This window comes from Pteropus medius, unplaced genomic scaffold, assembly GCF_902729225.1.
Source record: "Pteropus medius unplaced genomic scaffold, Ma_sr-lr_union100, whole genome shotgun sequence".
Lineage (NCBI taxonomy): Eukaryota > Metazoa > Chordata > Mammalia > Chiroptera > Pteropodidae > Pteropus > Pteropus medius.
Genome location: NW_024340849.1, coordinates 44184060 through 44204074, shown reverse-complemented (window position 1 = coordinate 44204074; position 20015 = coordinate 44184060). Strand labels below are relative to the sequence as shown.

Below are 20015 nucleotides of genomic sequence, written 5' to 3'. Positions count from 1 at the left end.
TCTATGGTGTTCAAATCTTCCAGCATGCTCCATAGCTGGTTACCATGTTGTTGGTGCAGTGTAGAGGATGACATTTGTTCCCGTGACTACCACGTCCCTTACCTTTCCCTTTCTTCTCCACTTTTTCAGAATAGTCTGATTAAGCGAATAAAGGGTGAAAATGTGTATGTCAAACATAGTAATCTTATGTTAGAGGTTGGTATTGGTATATACCAGTGCATGTTTGTGTGTGTTGATTTCTTTTTGTGGTATACCTGGGGGCTCATATCATGATGCATGAACTGTGTGCTCTCACCTATGAATAAGTGGGGATGACTTCTCACTTTACTCTGATTTTCTTCCTCTTTCTTTTCCTGTGTGTGTATTTATTTTAATTCTGTCTGTTACATGTGAATTTACATGTGAATTACACACTTTACAGTTTATCTTTAAAACTCTTGATTTTTATGCTTGCGTGAACTAGATTTTTTTTTCCTCTTTCTTCCTTGGAAATATCACATTTTCACCAGAGTGTTTGTTGTAGTGTCATGAGCCGTGATCAGTAATGAAATTGACATTACTTTTTTTTAAAAAAAAAAAAAAGAGCTCAAAAGGGAAAATAAGTATAAAACACTGACTGTTGGATTCTTTATGTTCTGAATATAGGAACTAGATAAAACTCAAGACGACCTGATGAAACATCAAACCAATATTAGTGAGCTGAAAAGAACCTTTTTAGAAACCTCCACAGACACTGCCATCATGAACGAATGGGAAAAGAGGCTTTCTACCTCCCCAGTGCGACTAGCAGCCAGGCAGGAGGATGCGCCCATGATTGAACCGCTTGTACCTGAAGAGGTCAGTATTCAGGCTGTGGGTTGCAATTGTCTTCTGTTCACTAGCCTCACTTCTCTATAGGGGCTGCAACTGGGGAAAGGAATTGGCAAGCTTCTGGGTAGAGAATCTCACTACTTGTCAATGTGTAACCTGAGCTGACATGCTCAGTGCGCTAAAGAAAAACTGCAAAGTAAAATGATTAGGTGGCTAAGGAGTGAGTCAGTCACATCAAATGGTGCTTGGAGTGAACATGCCACAGGGACCTGTAGTGTCCATTGGCTTATTCTAACCATAAACCTAGATTTCACAGCTGGGAGAAATTGATATATACTATCTTAATGAACTGATACTTTTCTGCACATGCTTCTGCTACATTAAGAAATGCCCTAAAAACACTAAATGTTTCTTATCAATTGCAAGATGAGGCCTACGAGGTCGGCTAATGTTTTACTAAATAGTGATCTGAAGTTGATAGCATTTCAGGACATATTTTATTCTGGGAATACTATATCAGACTTTTATTGGTATAATTAGTATTTTTATTTATAACTGATTTCTTATACATATAACCGATTATTTTAACTGATTTATAACCAATTTTATTTGATTTTCAATAGGGGAAAATGAGGTCAGAGTATCTTTTTAAATAAAAAGCTTTCATATAGGAAAGTTCTTTGTAAATTACTGTCAGAGTAATTTACAGGATTTAGCTGGATTGAATACTTCGAGGTTCCCATTGTTTGGGACCCACAAATGGCAATGGTGTTAATCTCTTCTTGAACCTTAGACATCATCTTGCATTATCTGTCTTTCGAAAGAAGCAGTATTTTAAAACTGCATGTTTCTAGCATCGTATTGATTAATTTCTTATCAAGACTGCTTTATTGTGAGATATTTGTCCAGGAAGCAGAAACAAAAGAAAATTAAAACTTAGGCCTTTATGAGAAAAAAAATCTTTAAACAGTAGTATACATGAAATGCTTAGATCCTTGTAGTGAAGAGAAGAAAGTAATTACACTTATTTTGGTTATTTTCTAAACTTCCTTTGAAAGCTATTTATCGAAAGTGACCACAATCATTATGTTCTTGACAATTCCAATCTCAGCTAAAAAGTGACAAAGTTATATATCCATTCAAATTACTTAGAAAAAAGTGTCCTTTTATGCAGAATAAATGAAAAGTACTATTACCAAAGTACTCTCGTACCATTAAATACCAATTTCATTCAGATGGAGCTGTAAGAGTCAAAAATTTCACATTCAGATTGATTTAAATATTGTAGTCCCTGTATTAAGAGTACCACTTGTTAGTTATGATCATAAAAAATGTCATTGTAATTGGTCAAGTTTGGCTTACCCTATGTCAACTATCTCTGTTGGAAATAAAGATCATTTTGGTTCTGAAGATGGCAGATACTAGACTAAGTTACAAAAACACGAAATAAATAGCCACCAAAAATTATACAAACCAAAAAAGCCAGTCCTCTCTTCCCAGTCTGTTAATAAGGGAAATGATAGGTGGTAGCCACTTTGAATAGAAGTTTAGGTGATAGCTTAGAGAAGTTAAAGTTTGGTACTGATAAACAGGGACTTTAGAAGTCTACTCTATTAGACTTGTTAAAAAAAGTATTTTTTATTTATTAAATCCTCTGATTCTTAGAGAATGACAGTAATGAACCCAAAGAACATTAATAGCTTAAAAAGGTGATACTTTGAACTTACTGTACTTTCCTCGGATGTTACTGCCTTTTTTGTGTTTAGTGCAGAGAAATTGCAGTACACACAAGAAAGGGGTTTTTTGTTGTTGTTGTACTTGTTGTTTTTGTTTTTTAATGATAAAGGATGGAAACATGTCCATCCTTACAGAAGAGTAAAGCAGTTTGGTTATTTAGACTGGAGAAGACCAATAACTGGCTTAGTAACTGCTTTCAAGTGTCTGCTAAGTTGTTATGCCGAGGCCGTACCTCAGTGCTCCACTACCATCGCAAAAAGAGGAAGTTGTAGAAAGAACTTGACTAGATGTAAAGAACTTCTTAAAAACAAGGCTAATTAATTAACCCTGGTTGTCAAAGATGTAGCTCTGAAAAGCTTCAAGCCCTAGAGAAAGAGAAGGCCCTTTGGAGTGGTCAGTGCTCTGCTCACTTCCCTCGACATTAGGGCAGGGGAGAGTGACCTAGGGGACTCTTTGGACCATTGCCCAGGACTCTTAATGACACCCAAATTTATAGACCATTTGAGGGCCCTGGAGAAAGTCCCACGAACAACCCAGAAAATTCTTGTGCTCTAAATTCTTGCCAATTTGTCTGTTTTTTTATTTGTTTTATGAAACGCACAGAAGAGAGTTTTATCGTCCCAGCTAGGCATATACAAATCATATTTGTTTACAAACATAACCAAAAGGTTTTTATTTTGGAGGGGAGGTATTTTTGTGAGTAAATTCTTAATCTGATATCATCCTCTTATTTATCATGTTCCACTTTAAGTAAACAGTAATTGACTGGTTTAGAAAGAAGTCCAATTATTTTTAAAAGGAAATATGTAATTTAATTTTTAAAAGTGATGTCCCAAATAAAGTAATACTGTTTGTATCAGAGGGTGAAGAAACTTCGATTCAGTGGCCCCAAGTCTAGTTGGATTTTTTTGATGACATATAAATTTTTTTGGTGACATATTGATTTCAAGTATATAATCAATCTACTATATACTTGAAACTAATAATAAAATAAAAATTTTAAAAGTTGTGGGAAAAAAAATCTAATGCCCTCTGATTTTTATTGTGACCATGTTTTTTCTATGGTGATTGACTCCTAAGTAAATCTATTTCTATCAAAAGCTACTGATTTATGAACAATTAGAAGAAAATTAGGAATTATAAATGTAAATAATGAGCTAGTAATGGTGATGATACTCTAAGAATATTATGTATATTTACTATAAAATGGGAATTTTATTGCAAATGGTTTCAAGTTTCAATTATTTGAGATAATAGCAGACAAACAGCAAGGATGACCCCAAGCAATAAATAATATCAAATCCTCATTAACTTTTGAAAATAAACTCACATACAGGGGCCAGCAGACATAGGAAGGGTAGATGTATAGTATGTGAAGGATTGCAGGTACATCTTCTGTGCAGAAATATTTCCCATCACAGCCTTTTGTGATGTACCTGGGCCCAGTCCACATTAGAGGTATGTTCCCTTGTGGTTACTTGAATAGTAAGTTTCCAAAACCCAACCAAAATGCAGTTCCCGTTGGCACTTGTGCAGTGCCAGTATTGTTGTTTTTGTTAACATACCTAGTTTTATAGGCATATAAGCTTAGCACAGTCAATCCTCCTTATTCATGGATTTCATATTTGCAGATTTACCTACTTGCTAAAATTATTGTAGCTCTAAAATCAGTATTAACAGTACTTTCAGTCATTCACAGACAGGCGCGGAGTTGTGAAAACTTCAAGTGGCTCATTGTCCACATTCCCAGCTGAGGATGAACAGTGTTCTGCTCTCTTGTTTCAGCTCTCATACTGTAAACAGGTGTCCTTTTCACAGCCTATTCAGTGCCACATTTTTGCTTTTTTGTGTTTTTTGTTGGTGATTTTTCTATTTAAAATGGCCCCAAGGCATACTACTGACGTGCCGCTAAGCAGGAGAAGGCTGTGATGTGCTGTGTGGGAAACCAGGTGTGTTAGTTAAAGTGTCATTCAGGAATAAGTTAGAGTGCTGTTGGTTGTGAGTTCAATGTAAGTGGAGCAATAATATATGTTAAATAAAAGCTTTTTTAGCAGAAACATAAGACAAAGTTATATATTGACCAGTTGATGAAAATATTATGACCAGAGGCTCACGGGAACCTAACCCTGTATTCCCCTAGAGGACAGTGGTTCAGTATTCACTAATTCGTTGTTCACAGTGACTTTATGAATATAACTACCATAAATAACTAGAATCGATTCTATTTTTGCATTTGTCTGCTTTCTGGTCCAACTCTACTTTTGCTATTCAGGTCTTAGATGGTCTTCAAATTGGACAAAATAATGCATTCATGAAAGATCATCTTTTTATGGATAGGGAGAATTATCTCCATTCTCTGAATCTGACTTCTGTGATTTTCTGTCCTGGCCTTGGGGTGCAACTCTAAGTGCATATTAAAATTATCTATGAGAAATTTTTAAAATACTGATGTCTGGGTTCTACATCAGAATCTGATTTAAGTAGTCTGCGTCGTACCCCATGCATCACTATTATTTAAAATCTCTTCGCATAATTCTAATGCACAACCCAGTTTGAGAACCCTTAGCCCAAGCAGAAATGAGTGGCACCGCTATATGGAAACCCTTAATTCCCCAAAGAGCAAGTACACCTCTGAATTTTGAAAGCCAGCGTAGGACCTTGTTTCCCAATTATGATATAGAGGTGAATGTTTAAGTTAGTAAACAAAATGGTTGGGATATACATCTGACTGTGTTCTAACCCATTATATAAGTAAATGTTTCAATTATCAACTTTTCTTTATCAGTACCTCTTCCCTTCTCTTTAGCTGAACTAACTGGATTGGATTGACCATATATATAATTTAATTCTAAAATCGATCCCATTAGTTGCTCTTTACCATTACTGGACATACCCAGTTCTGAATGCAGACAATATTGACATGTTTAGTTACAGACACAGACCTTTGTGAAATTAAGTGATGTCAGGTGACAGGATGTGCTGAAAACCACCGTTTTCCTGCTGTTATTGTTCTTTTAAGCTTTCATCTTAGGAAAAAGTGATTATAATTAAAAAGCCTAGCAGTGGTATTCTGAAAAGTACCTATAATTTTGACCCTTCTTTCTTGTTTCTTACTCCTGTTTGAAAAAGAGGCTGTGATTGAAAGTAAAACAAAAATTCACATTTAATGATTCTACGTGGTAGATTTTGTCTCTTCCAATACCTTTCTCCAAATTGGGGCAGAACAGGGATTTTTTTTTTCTTTTGAAAATGTCTTAATTTGTTCATATGTCTTAAAGGACATATGAAAATGACGCTATCAAAATCTGTCAGTAGGTTCCTCAGAAGAATATTCCAGATGCTCCTTTATAACCTCTTGTAGGCAAAGAATTAAATGTGGTACTGACAAATTTATAGACACACAGGAATTTTAAATAGATCTCATAAAGTTATATTGTTAACAACTATAGAATTTATTTTAAAAGCTCCATTCTTCTAGAAACTTTGAACCTTCCGTTAATATTTTTTAGCTTCCTCTTCCACAGTATCCTTTCCATCTGTGGGTCTGTACACTGTGCATGGAGACAGGCTCACTCAAATTATGCCAGTTTAATACCAACGAGAAAAAAGTATATAGAAGGAAAAAAACTAATTCTAACATATTTACCTTAATGTTTCTTAATTTTGTATGTTAAAGATAAGCATGATTTGAAATACTTAGTTTTTCACTAAGATATTTTGAAACTGACTTTTTAAAATTATTCATGTTATAAAAGTTCATATAAAGCTATAACCTTGAGTATATTTTATGTTTATTTGTGGAGCAATAAAGACTTAGTCTAAGCATAACTGAGTTTATTCAATTTAGTAGCTAATGCAGTGATCCGTGTGTATTTCTTTCTTTATTAAGCAACACTTAAATGGAGAATACAACCAAGTATTTGTCAGAAATAGAAATGAGGATTTATTCCTACCTTAATTTTAAAAAAAAATCTTAGCATTTTCTTTTAATATTCACTTTTATGGTGCTGCAAAAGACTGACATAGACACTGTTCAATATTAAGACACTATACTGCTCTTTCATATTCTGTGTTTGTAGAAATTAAAAATGTTCGAGTCATACAAACCCGAGTTTCAGAAAATCATGTTACTTTTTGGAAATAGCCATTCAACTTTGAGGTGGTTTCAGACCATTTTTCAAATTAATAAACAATAATTTACTTCTTCAGAAAAAAAAATGAATGACTATTATATGTATAGCACAGTGAAAGAACTCTCATCCTAACTTGCCTTTTTGGAAACTGTCTACTTCCTCTTCTCCAACCCAACCCCCTTTATTCAAACAGACCAAAGAAGAAAGAGAGATTTCTGAAAAAGTTATATTTTTGCAGCAAGGAAGCTCTCCATTCCTTGAGTCTCAGGTAAAAAAGAAACATAAAAGAATTTTCCAAGAGGGAATTGCTCTTCAGATTTCAGTTTCATTAAAATATCTTTAGTTTTTGTTTTCCTTTTAAAATTAACCTTGTTTAAAACTAAGGTAGGTATATCATTTTCGCTTAGATTCTGGGGATGGGAAAAAGGAATTTTCTTACTATTGTAGTTATCAGTTGGCCATCATTTCTTTATGGCTTTTGCTCCTCGGTGGTTATATCTATGTGTGGTCATCGAAGCATTATGATTATACTTTCTAATAATAATGTTTGGACTTTTTACTGTCTGTTTTACCCATAGAGTGATGCTAATTTAGATGATACTAATTTGGATTTTGAAAGTTCTGAACTTGTATTGGTTTTCCCACTAGCCAAGTGCGATAAAGAAAATGCGCGAAGGAGACTCTGCAGGCTCTGTGGTTACCTCTCAACAAATCATTTTCCAGAAAACTGCCCCATCAACCCTAGAGGTCATTTTTCAATTCATTTCATTTAATCCAGCACCAACACGTAGATGAATCTACAATCTTTTTTCTTAAGGCACACATATTTCTAGATTCAAGTGTTCAGATAATGATAAAAATGAAAGTAGAAAACATATCAGTTTAAAATGTAAACCAAGGCGCTCATCTGGTTTGACTTCTCTTTTCTCTGTAACCTATTAGACTGGTCAACTACTGGTGACATCCTATTAGGCTTCCCAAATGCAAAAGTTTCCTATCATTTCTTCTGTTCTATTGGAACTAACACCAAGGAAAGTGGCAAAGAAAGTACTGAGATGATGAACTTTGATTGTAAATAAAGTTGGAACACTTTATCAACCACTATAGCCCGTTTGTAAGAGGCTCCAACAATGTCCCAACAGTGAGAAATATTTCATTACAATGTCTTCAATGCAGACACACTCAATATTTATTGGCTAATAAGTGCAATAGTGGATTTGATCTCCTATATAAGGAAGTATAATTTACGAACATGGAAAATAGTGTTCGTAGAAATTTGTGGAATGCTGGCAAGTCCTTTGTGAGAATAACAGATATGAACTGTTAAAAGTAATGCATTTAATGTGGAAAACTATATTTTTGTGTCAACACAAGTAAAACGAAATAAGTTGTACAGATGCTTCAATAATGTTATTTAATCTTGAAATACGAAATAATCAGACATTTAGCGTGAGATCAAATATATTTCTTGCAAAATTTACCAGCAAAGTATGTTTCTATTTAAAGAAATCTGAAATTGCAGCTCTACTTGCAGGCCATATTCCAAATTGAAAGTTTGAGTTTATGAATTTCAGATGAGAAGAGATTGCAGCCATAATTATTAGATAATAACACTAGCCTGTGCCATCACATCACAGACCTCAATGTAGCTCTCGCCCTGATTTTCTTAAAGGATTCTTATTTTAGAAATGAAATACCATCAGAATTTCTAATTTAGCTTTTATATTTCAAATATAGGGCACAGAGGATTGGGTTATTGTAGACAAAATACCTACTGAGGTAGTTGATGGTGATTCGAGAAAGATTGTGACTTACAAAGTGGTGACTGTGAGCAGTAAAGCTGGTGACATCCCCGCCGACGTGTTAAGATTTAGTGCCATGGAAATGCAGGGCTTTGATGACTTGGCCCAAGAAATGCAATTGAAAGAAGAAAGCAAACAGAAAATATACACCTTAGGAAAATCCTATGATACTGTGTCCGGAAAAATCGTTACTATGACTGGAAAAGCCAAAGAGGGGGAGAAGGGAGTGCAACCCTCCACCCTTGAAGCGCTTCAGAAAATGGAGTCTGTGAAGATCATCCCTGTCATGACAGAGTATGAGGTCCTGGAGGCCATCGCTGATGAGAAATCCAAGAGAGGACCCGAAGTCCATACTCCAAAGCGGAGATTGTCAGAGTCCCTGGCTCCCATCAAGGAAGCCGAGTCCCGGCGCCAGAGTCCTGAAGAGGAAGACCTCAAGAAGGCGCAGATACTGGGGAGGGACGCGGCTCTGCACACAGGCCTGGAGAGCGTGCGGTTCAGCAAAACCGAGCAAGCCCCGGAGGGTGAGGCCTTAAAAGTGGGGCTCTTTGGGCCCAGAAGGAAGAGTCTGTCTGAGTGGAGGTACTCCCAGGAACCTGCCTTCACCATCGCTACTGCTCATTACCTTTCCGAGTCGCCCGCGTCTCGAGTCGTGGTAACCAGTGCCTTTCATTTGGGCCGCCGTTTCAGATTCCAGCATGGCGTTTTGAGGCAGCGCCCTTCCACCCTGAACCTTTCCGTTTCTCTCGCTGTTTGGCTTTATGTTCAGAGCAGCCAACCCGAGCTTTTTAATTTTTTTCATGGTTAAATTAATACCGCAGTCCGGCGAGCATTGAAACACTTTGTTTTATTTCCAGCTCCCCCGTTCCCAAGATGTGATAGTGCGGCTGTGGCTTGCAATGAAGGGAAAAAATGATCCGCTTAAACGAGCACTGCCCTAATCCTAATTAACTCTCTCCGCTTTTACCAAACCAGAGCTCATGGTCACCTCAATTTGCTATTTTATTTCTCATTCTTTTCAGTTTACAAAGTCTGTATAGTAGATTCCTTTATCCTTCCTCCCTCTCTCCTCTGCCTACAATTTTGTCTAACCAGCTGTGAATGTGTATGCGCCTGCGTATGTACTGTTTCTGTGCTTGACTCTCCATTTCTTTGTTCACTCAGACTAAGCAGCCTTCTGGTGAAAAGCTCATGGATGGCTCTGAAATCTTCAGTTTATTAGAGTCTGCGAAAAAACCAACAGAATTCATAGGAGGGGTTACTTCTTCTTCTCAAAGCTGGGTTCAGGTGGCCTTTCGATTCCATCCTTGATGTTCCTGACTCTGCCTATTAGCTTTTATTTATTGCTCGATGCCTTGTGTGCGTCTGTGCGCGTGCGCGCGCTTTGCCTTAAATACCTCAAAGGTGCCTTCAGTTCTTTTTCTTTGTGTCTGCTTGGCATATCTGTCATATGCCTTTAGTTCCATTACAAGAACATACTTCAGATATTCAAAAGGCAATCTGAGAAATTTTAATAGCATTTAATTTTTTAAAGTATCTCATGTCACCTATTAGGTCTAAGAAAGCAGCCAAAGCCAATATGAATGTGCTTTTGTTTTGTTTTGTTTTTAATTGCATTTTATACTGCATTCTGGTTTTTGTGGGGGGCGGGGGTTGTTCATTTGTTTTTTTGCGGATATCTCATAGCAGCAGAGAGAAAACATCAAAGATTCTGGTGGGAAGAATGAAAGCTAATTTATGTTTTCTGTAAGTGTTTCTGGTTATATGCCCATGGCACTGGCTTTAGGCATCCTGGTGAGTGACATCTTTTGTGAGGTTTTATTGGTTTTTTTTTTTTCTGTTTTTTGACCTTTGGTTTATGGAAATTCACACTGACTCCACAATCTTTTCCCACACAGAAAACAGAAACCAAGACTGGGTCCAGCGTAACAGACACCGAAACAACCCAACACTCCCAGCCACTTAGCACTGAGAAGGTTGTGCAGGAAACTGTGTTGGTGGAAGAAAGACATGTGATGAGTGTGCATGCAAGTGGGGATGCTTCTTACATTGCTGGAGACGATGTGGATGCTGCAGCACAGGCAGCATCTGCTGATGCTTCTAGCGTTAAAGGGAAGGAGGGCTCTGCTCTGACGGACGGGTCTAAAGAGGAAAAAGGAGAGGTGGCCGATAAAGCTGTACTCGAACAGGAAGAAATGGCCACTGCTTCTCATGAGCCAGAGGAGGAGCAAAGTGTAGCAATCCACGTTTCTGAAATTTTGGAACAAAAACCTCATTTTGAGGTAACTAAGTAGTTAATATTACTTTTAGCACTACATTAAGCAGATATATGAGTTCTCAAAATTTAGTTAAATATAAAGATAGAGCTAAGTTTAATTTTCTACTTTTTCCAAGTGCAGTTTGTTTTCCTCTTATTTCCATCTTGCATGGCAATTCTGGGTCTCCATGCTGGTTTCCATCTTTTGGGTCACATGCAAACATATATGATGATTCTTAATAATGTATAGCTCCAGGAAGTGGTTTCTACTCTCATTGTAATTATTGTAATTGGCAGTAAACCTGGGCAATGCATGTCCGGCCAAGATATTAGAAAATTTGATAAATTTATTTCTGATCAGTGTACTTATCCAGAAGAACCAAAAACCATGCTTGTACAGGTACCAAATGCCAGAACTTTATTCTTTATTCTCTTTTATTGAGATTCTTGAAGTATTTGGGATTGGGAAAGGTTCATTTCTTATTACTTGTTTCTTCTTTGTAAGAAGTTATTAAATAAATGATTTTTAACCTGTTAAGATTCGTTTATGAGATAGAGAAGGGGAGATGTAAAAATAGTTTATTTCCTTCAAAAAGTTTTCCTTTGCTTGGAACATTCCATTTAAAAACACTGTGGAATTCTGGGAGGCCACTGGACATGTATCTGTTGTGTGCCTCACTCCCCAACTTACCCCTCACAGACTATGTAAGCATTTATTTCATACTAACCTGTGCTGTTATATATACACCAAGTGGGGAGGAAATAAAGCAAAACTGTGTTTTTGCAAACTCTAATAGCCGCTCTACCTACTTCCCACCGGTACAGTCATCTACTGTGAAGACAGAAACCATCAGTTTTGGCAGTGTTTCACCAGGAGGAGTAAAACTAGAAATTTCTACCAAGGAATTGCCAGTCGTTCACACAGAAACCAAAACCATAACGTATGAATCATCACAGGTAAGATCATCGCAAAGACCAGAGCCCTGGCACTTTGTTTTACCCCGTTAGTGGCTTAGCGCATTTAACTATAACTACGTGATTTTTAATTTGTGAGACTCAGAGGATCCAGCAGCCAGACTGTCTCTGTCAAGAGTGATGCAATAATTATAATTTTATTTCTGACTGTGTAGTAGCAAATAGTTTAAGCCAGTCTTCATATATCTCAAAAGGTAGAAAAAGGCTCAAAAACCTATTTCCCTAGCGATAGATATAGGAAAAATATTAGCTCCATCAGCCACTGCTGACATTTCTCAAGTCCCAGTGTTATTAGTGATGGTTAACTCTGGCTATGTTTGATTCAGTCTTATGGCAGTAGCTCCCAGATGCTGACTGAATAGCACGGTGATTATGGGAAATAACTAAATCATTATAATGAACTAAACTAACATAGCAAACATCTGAAGAGATGATGTAAATATTTGAGTGAGGTGTCTATTCCTTTGCTTGCTTAGGTTGATCCTGGTGCTGATTTGGAGCCAGGCGTGCTAATGAGTGCACAGACAATCACATCTGAGACCACCAGTACCACGACCACCACCCACATCACCAAAGTAAGTGGAACGAGAACTGATAAAAAGTAAGGCCTTCTTCCAGGTTGGGCTGCATAACAAATAGTTATGTGACTATCAGGATGACAGGATAGCTGCATCAGAGCTTTCACAACTACTATATTTATGATGCATTTATCCTCATGCGCTAGTTTCTGCTTAGGAATATACATTCTGATACCCTTTGCTTAACACTTAACTGTAATGCTTGACATGTATGTTCCAGAAATATTGGCTAGCCAAATCCAAAGGTCTCTATTCTAGCCTCGCCTCTGAAATAAGCGATTTAAAATAACCCACAGAATTCTGTTTCAATTCTTAAAGAATGAATGATATTGAAATAACTATGTATGGTATCAGATGGATACTAGACTTATTGGGGCAATAAGTTCATAAATTATGTAAATGTCTAATCACTGTCTTATACAACTGAAACTAATATAATATTGTATGTCAACTGTAATTGAAAAATTAGAGGAAAAAAAGAACGATGTTACTGAAAACCGTCAGCATTTTCTCTCATTTTCCCCATTGAACAATGATTGTTCCTCCAACTGGGCAAACTCATAATGCTTGCGTGTTCCTTCAGACTGTGAAAGGAGGCATTTCAGAGACGAGAATTGAGAAGCGAATAGTAATCACGGGTGATGCGGACATTGACCATGACCAGGTAGGGTGTGCGAGACGGTGCATACTCTGCCAGAGAGGCAAACTCTCGTTGGCCCTACTTTTCCCAGTGCTATCTTTCTAGTCCAGCATGTAATCTAAACAGTTTTCTGAATTAACTTTTCAGTATACAATGTACAATTTCTTTTTCAATCGTTGTACCTCATTTGTAAATTGTGAATCTAGATCTAGCTCATAAGTCTCCACCTTGCTACTGATCATGCATGTTCCACCTCCTTTTTGTCTTTGCCCTTCTGTGATTTCCTGGGGATAGGCGCTGGCTCAGGCAATTAAAGAGGCCAAAGAGCAGCACCCTGACATGTCAGTGACCAAAGTAGTGGTCCATAAAGAGACAGAGATCACACCGGAAGATGGAGAGGATTGATCCCAGGTAAGAGGTGATGCTGATTCTCCAGGCTTGGCCTCGGCTGGCATGTGGCATGGGATGCTTTCCTCTCATACTTCACCTGACTCCACCCTTTCCTTTTTTCTCTCACCGGAATTTGCAGGGCTGGTTACCAAGAGGATGAAGAATTGGTTGGGGAGGTACTGGTTTGTTTCAGATTTGGAGATTACATCCTGTGGACTTTTGCATACACTGCCAGTTAGAGGATAAAGGAAAAGCAGAGGCTTTGCTTGCATGGTGTCACTGGCATTCCCTTTTAATCCATGCCCTGCACTCTTTTCATTGACCAAATTCGAAAGGTCGAATTTGATTCTATTTGTCATGTGGCCTAATCAAACGAAGGCAGTTTCATTCTGAAAGGTGCAATTTGTGTATTCCACATACCAGGGCAATAAAATTTTCTCCTTTTGATGGCAACATTCCATTATAAGCTTTCTCATCAACTGTATTTGGTTATAGCTTGTTTATGCTTATGTTTTGCTTTTTATTTTTTAATTGAAACCTGTGCACTCCCTTTCATTTTGGATGTCTTATATTTTCCGTATTCTTTGGGTCAGTTTTTTTCCTAGTGTAGTGTTGTGTCTCAGGAGGAGGCAAAATTGCAGTCTCATGGCCCCACTTTCCTTCAGGAAGCGCATGCCTTTCCAGCTGCTGTTTGGGCAACATCATGAACAGACAGCATCTTCTCTGTTTGTACAGACTTGTCACGCATACTAACCTGCCATGCAAGAACTCATGGCCTGAACATCCCCAAGGGGCTTTGAATGCTAAATGCAACCAATGAGCTATTTGCACACTTGTCTGTCTGTGTGATGTCTCTTAACACTTTACATGTATGAATGAAAGAAATTAGTTCTCTAACATTGGTTTAAGAAACCAGTCACCATATTCAAATTAATAAGGTAATTTAGAAGATGGCAAAATTTATTTTCTCCAGTGAGCTTCAGCCACTTGAGTGATGTTATAGTTATTTAAGACAAAACATACCAGTGACTTAAAGTGGTATATTACAGTATCTTGTCAAAAAGTGCAGTGAATAACCTGCAAGATACTTTTTTGGTGACCTTGATCTGAGGAAAACTCAGATGTTTTTAAATGAGTAACTGATCAAATCTCTTTTCTACAGGAATAACTTAGCCTGCACAGGAATACAGTCATGCAAACCATTTGGAAAACCAGAGCCTATATGGAGTTCCCTCTTCTAACCCAACTGACTTGTATCTGCCAGTGGAAATTTTCAAACCAGAAGAACTGACCTTGACCAATAGTAAAGACACTGGCAGAGAGATCTTCCCATAATAAAGCAATCCGAATCAGCATCACTAAACTGATATTGCATGAAGCAACGATAAAATTACAAAAGAGCAGCATTTTTAATTTTCACAAAGTGTCTAAGTTTTCAGCTATACCTGCACGTTCATAACCAACAATATAAACCGTAATTTCATGTAACACATAAACACTCCATGCCTTTCATAGTTTATTAATTATTAAAGTCTAAAAAAAAAAAAATCCGAAAAACCCCTGCAATTTCTTAGGTGACAGATCTTTTGTTTACAGATAAATGAAGATTACCCTAAAATGCTAGAAGCTGTCTAGGTCCAGTGTGTCAGGTTTATCCCAGATTAGATGTGCCAATAACCGAGTTTATTCAGTAAACAACTTGAATCTTGTACTTGTTTCATCTGGTTTTATTACTCCTCATCTATAAACAGTAATGACTCTCTGATCCTCTGGAAATATTTAATGCTTACAATCCTGCTTTGTGTATCTAATTTAATTCATTATAAGGTAGCACTGATCTTAGCATATTAATGTGATTTCTTCCTTGTTGTCCGCTTTGGTCCGCGTTCAATCTGGAAAGCTTCCCAAAGTTCCCTAACAGGTCCTAAATATGTAAATTGTCATTATTTTGGGAAGGAAATCTGTATTTTTGTTAGTTTACAATATTATGAGATTTCACTCCAGAAAAAAACTGTTGAGTATCTATTGTTTTCTTCTTTGTTTCTTCTTCCTTATATTTTGAAATTGATTTTTCTTATTTTACTTGAAAGTATTTTATTTCCAAATCTGGTCCATATTTACAACCTAGTTCAGAGCCAAGCCTTAAACTGTACAGAATTTCCAATGTAATTAAACGATTTAGTGTTTAGTTATAAATAGCCTTCAAAAAAGATATATTCTTCACTACACTGTCTACTGCATCACACAGCCCATGGTGAATGAATGTTTCTGCATAGCAAAATAAAAATGGTAAATGCATTTAAAACTAATTCTCTGTGTAATAATTTCAGTATTTTATGTTTATCCCAGAGGTAACATTTGCTTTATATCAAAAGCCTTATTCATCTGTATTGTAGAGATAACCTGCCTTCTTACAGACCAGAAAGTATATATATGGTATACAGTGTGTGGACTCTTTAAGGCATCGGAGATGGGGAACAAATTACATATATATAAATGTTTGGTTGCCTACAGAGGCCTTAAAAAGTAACAAATGGTTATCACAGCATCTAATTTTCAAAGTTCTGATTTTTTAATAAGAATAGAGTGTTTCTGGGTACTTTTAATCTACCAAATCTCTCACACACATCAGCTCCAGAACTGAGCAGATTTCCTGGTGCATATGCTATGAAGACCCATGCAGCATGTTCCCAAAGCTCCATATCAGACTCCTCACATGCTAGGGACCGAGAATAAGACTTACTATTACCAGCTGCCAGCCTAACACCTAAATGTACATGGCATTTCCTATCATGTCATGCTTTACATATCTTTCTGATTTTTTTAACTCAATTAAAAAATTTTTTTTTCAGAAAATTGTTATATTTGACCACATATCTTAGTCTTATTGAGGGAGTCAAATTCTTATCTCTTATCTCTGAAGATGTTATCAAGTTGACCTTACTGTGGATATTAAGTATTCATTTTAGGAACTGAAGCATCATTTTAATTATGTTTGAAGCCAATCAAAAATGTGTTGAGAAAAATTAACACTTTATTGATAGGAAAATGATTAAGTGGCCTCCCAAGGATACCTGCGCCTGATCTGCTTAGTTTGTGTTTATCAAGTTATACCCATGTTTACTGTTTCAAACCAAATTAATATTTTCGTGTTTCTCTGTTCTCAGCAGTAATTGCTCATTTATTTTTATAAAATTATACATTATCAAGGAAGTTGTACACTTTCAGCTTTCTTTTTCTTCTCTGTTATGCTCCTCAGAATTTTTCCAGCTTCCAATCACAGTTATGTGGGAGGGCCAAAACTACTCCCATGTATTTGGGTATTTGTGACAGCAGTGCCCCACTTCTAGTACCAAAATCTACAGCTGCTTTTTATTGCTGTATAGCAAATAACTACAAAATTAGTGGTTTTAAACCACACACATTTATTATCACACAGTTTTTGCAGGTCAGGTGACCAAGTATGGTTTCACTGTGTCCTCTGTAAGACTGCAACTGAAGTGTCGGCTGGGGCTTGGATCTCACCTGGACACTGAACTGGGGGAGGACCTCTTCCAAGCTCTCCCTGGCTGTTTGCAGAATGTATTTTCTTGCGGTTGTAGGGCCCTCGGCAGCTTGCTTCTTCAATGCCACCAATGGAGAGGGAGACTCTAAGAATATGTCTCCTAGCATGACAGAGTCTTAGATGACATAACATAACCAAGGGAGCAGCTTCTCATCACTTTTACCATAATCTGTCGATTAGAAGCAAGTCAAAGTTTCTGCTTACAGTATCGACAAATTTAAAACTTATATTTAGAGATTAGTTAAGCCCTATCTAACATTCCCTAATTCAGTGGTTTTAAAGCTTGATTCCACTAATTTATAAAACTGGCTTATGCTTATTGCTAAACTTATAGGTAATCAGAACGTTTTTTGAACATTAGCATAGTGGTGGTTGTGAAAAAGACCTACATTTTCAGAAACTGAAGAATTCCCCTTCAGTAGCCACTTGCCTCACAGTAAAGAAATGCTTCTCAATTTGCTCTAAGATTTGGGCCCAGGGTCATAAGAAAACAAGAATTTACATCCTCTCAGATGGACAGAAAATCACATTGCACATCTAAAGGCCTATGGACCAGCATAAAAGCATATAGTAACCTGCAGTTCTATGCTAATCACAAAGGGATCTGCAAAACATTAGTTATGGAGTTACCAAGCAAGAACAACAAAAAAAATCTACATGATATTTTTTCTGGAGCCATATTGTGAATCCAGATAATAGCTTTCATTCAGGTAAAAAAAATCCAGTGGAACTGAAATGGAGCTCAGTCTGGGCAGTGAGGCCTCAGCTTGTATGGACACGTCCTGCTCCTTCCATAGCACTGGGATTAATGGATGGAACCACAGTGATGCTGAGAAACCCCAGCAAGAGAAATGTGGTTAGTACTAATAATGTGGAATTTCGTGCAGTTTCACTCTCTCAGAATTTTTCATTTCCTTGTACTCTGTATTTCTTTCAAACTTCACAGAGCCGCCTTGGGTATAGTGAGTTAGATCATATACCTTGTAGGACTGCTCAGCCCACATTTTAAAACAATTGTTGTAATCTATTTCCTTCATTATGTCAACACTTCTCTAGCACATCTGTTAACACTATTTAAGTCAACATCAACTCTAGTTCTTTTTAAAAACATTGAGTCTAGAACACAGATCCAAAATTGATTACATACGAGGTTACATACCCTCCTTTAAATGTTTTTTGTTTTGTTTTGTTTTATCTTTCTCACTATGGTAAATTAACCATGTTAAAAAGTGTTTGTCTTGGATTGCCATAGAGGTAGCCTTGTGTTTTAATGGATATTTAGTCATTAACTAAAATTAGATAATTCCATTTCTTTAAAAGTACATTGTTGTGGTAGGTCATTGGTGTGTGTAAAATTTTATTCTCAGAAATGACAATTGATTTTGACAGACTGTTTCTTATCGGAGCTGTTTAATTCTGAAGAAGCGTGACAGAAAGAGCTAACACTCCCCCTTGAGTGTGATTTCTAACACAAATGTACACATGTGCACACACACAATAGCATCTCATGTTTCTTTGAGATAAATGTAACCTTTTAAGAGATCGGCTAGGGTCTTGTATTGCAAACTTAGGGAAGAGCTTATCAACCAAGATAATATGTGGATTTTTAGAGCACCCCATGCAATGCGGAGAATATTTTTTTGGCTGGATTTCAGGCTTACTCATTCTCCTTGAATAATACTAAAATGTAAATGATCCCTAAAAACAAGCAATGACAAAGAAATGCACACTTTAATGCAGTATAATTTTCCAACAACCAATTGGCCAAAACATTTTAATTCTAAGCTTTAGTGAGGTTGTAAAGCAGAAGCCATTCGAACACGCCTCTGGTGGGAGTAAGAACTGGTAGTTTATCAGCAGGTAGGAAGGATTGATAAAGACATTTTTAAATTGTTTATAAACCTTTCAACTCAGCAAAGCTGCTTCAGGGAATTTTTTCTAAATAAGATGTAGAATTCTATAGAAATTAATATACAAGGATGTTTTGTCCATGTTGCTCATAAAAGCAAAAAAGTTTAAACAGTAAATATTCATAGTGGGAAATTTATAAATAAATTGTGGCATTTATGTAAGGTAAAATACTATGCAACTACCAAAAAATTATATAGTAACCTGATAGAGGAAATCCTAATATGTTAAGTGCAAAATTGGATAAAATGTGCATTATGATGCTAATTGGTAAAAAAAAAAAAATGCTTATCTATACACAGTAAATGGAGCAGTCCTTTTTCTCTGAGGGGAGAGCATATGATGATTTTTTCCTTTATGCTGCTGTTTTTCCAGTTTCTTTGAATGTCTATCACCATTATAATATTTTTAAAAATAGTTTAAGGAATAATACCACTAATTTTATCCAGGAACTGAGAATAATGGAGCATTAGAGATATGCAAATGAGAAGAAGTTTGGAAAACTGACTTTTTCCTGGAATTTCAAAGCCATTATTACAACCACTGAATGTTAGAAACGCCTTGTTAAATACTGAGTTCCTTAGTCACATTCTAATTAGAATGCTGATAGATGAGTTTCTATTACAGATAATGAAGTTATTTATAGGAACACAATGCTAGATCTTTCCAGATGAATAAGCTGTGCCTTGGATGTACATTAACAACTTAGGCACTGCATTTGCTTTTTAAGAGTAGTATTTAGTATACTATAAAATGTTAAGTGTTACCACAGTGTAATTGAAAGATAATGCTTCTCTGGGTTTGCTTAATTCTTATTTCACTTTGCATAAAGCTGTCTGTCACTACTTTTTTTTTTAAGCAAACATAGCCTAAAAAATAAATAAAATGCATAGACTGAACTCAGCAATTCTGTACCCTGTCACAAGTTTTATCATCTTAAGCTAGTGACATACACTTGGAGCCTCAATTTACTCACAGTTAAAAAGGGAACAATAGCCAGCTACAAAGGTTGTTATAGTGAAAACCCTTTGGTTCTATGAGAAAGTGTGTAATCAAATAGGAACAGATGAGAAAGTTCTTTGTAAAATATAAAATGGCACTTCGATGTAATGACTTAATTTTCCTCCTCCTCTCTCCTCTCAACACTGTGCATTCCTTATTCTGTATATGAGAATTCAAACTGGTTTATCTCAGGAATAGCTAATTGTCACTGTCTGAGG

General features: G+C 36.5%; 1 protein-coding gene across 7 annotated transcripts in view; it reads left to right on the top strand.

Annotated features, from left to right (window-relative positions):
• The window catches only part of EPB41L3 (erythrocyte membrane protein band 4.1 like 3), a 213412-nt gene extending 197781 nt beyond the window's left edge, over positions 1-15631 (top strand). For 4 of the 7 annotated variants that reach the window (XM_039845753.1, XM_039845743.1, XM_039845723.1 and 1 more), the window contains exons 14-20: positions 646-837; positions 10381-10764; positions 11565-11696; positions 12191-12289; positions 12876-12956; positions 13227-13343; positions 14485-15631. In XM_039845753.1, the coding sequence (XP_039701687.1) occupies positions 646-837; positions 10381-10764; positions 11565-11696; positions 12191-12289; positions 12876-12956; positions 13227-13337 (999 nt within the window). In that variant the 3' untranslated portion in view covers positions 13338-13343; positions 14485-15631. Of the gene's footprint in view, positions 1-129; positions 196-645; positions 838-6873; positions 6949-7328; positions 7428-8417; positions 9138-9646; positions 9770-10380; positions 10765-11564; positions 11697-12190; positions 12290-12875; positions 12957-13226; positions 13344-13461; positions 13499-14484 lie in introns of all 7 variants that reach the window. The other 3 variants (XM_039845760.1, XM_039845713.1, XM_039845733.1) reach the window with 3 other exon arrangements.
• Positions 15632-20015: the final 4384 nt, after the last annotated feature.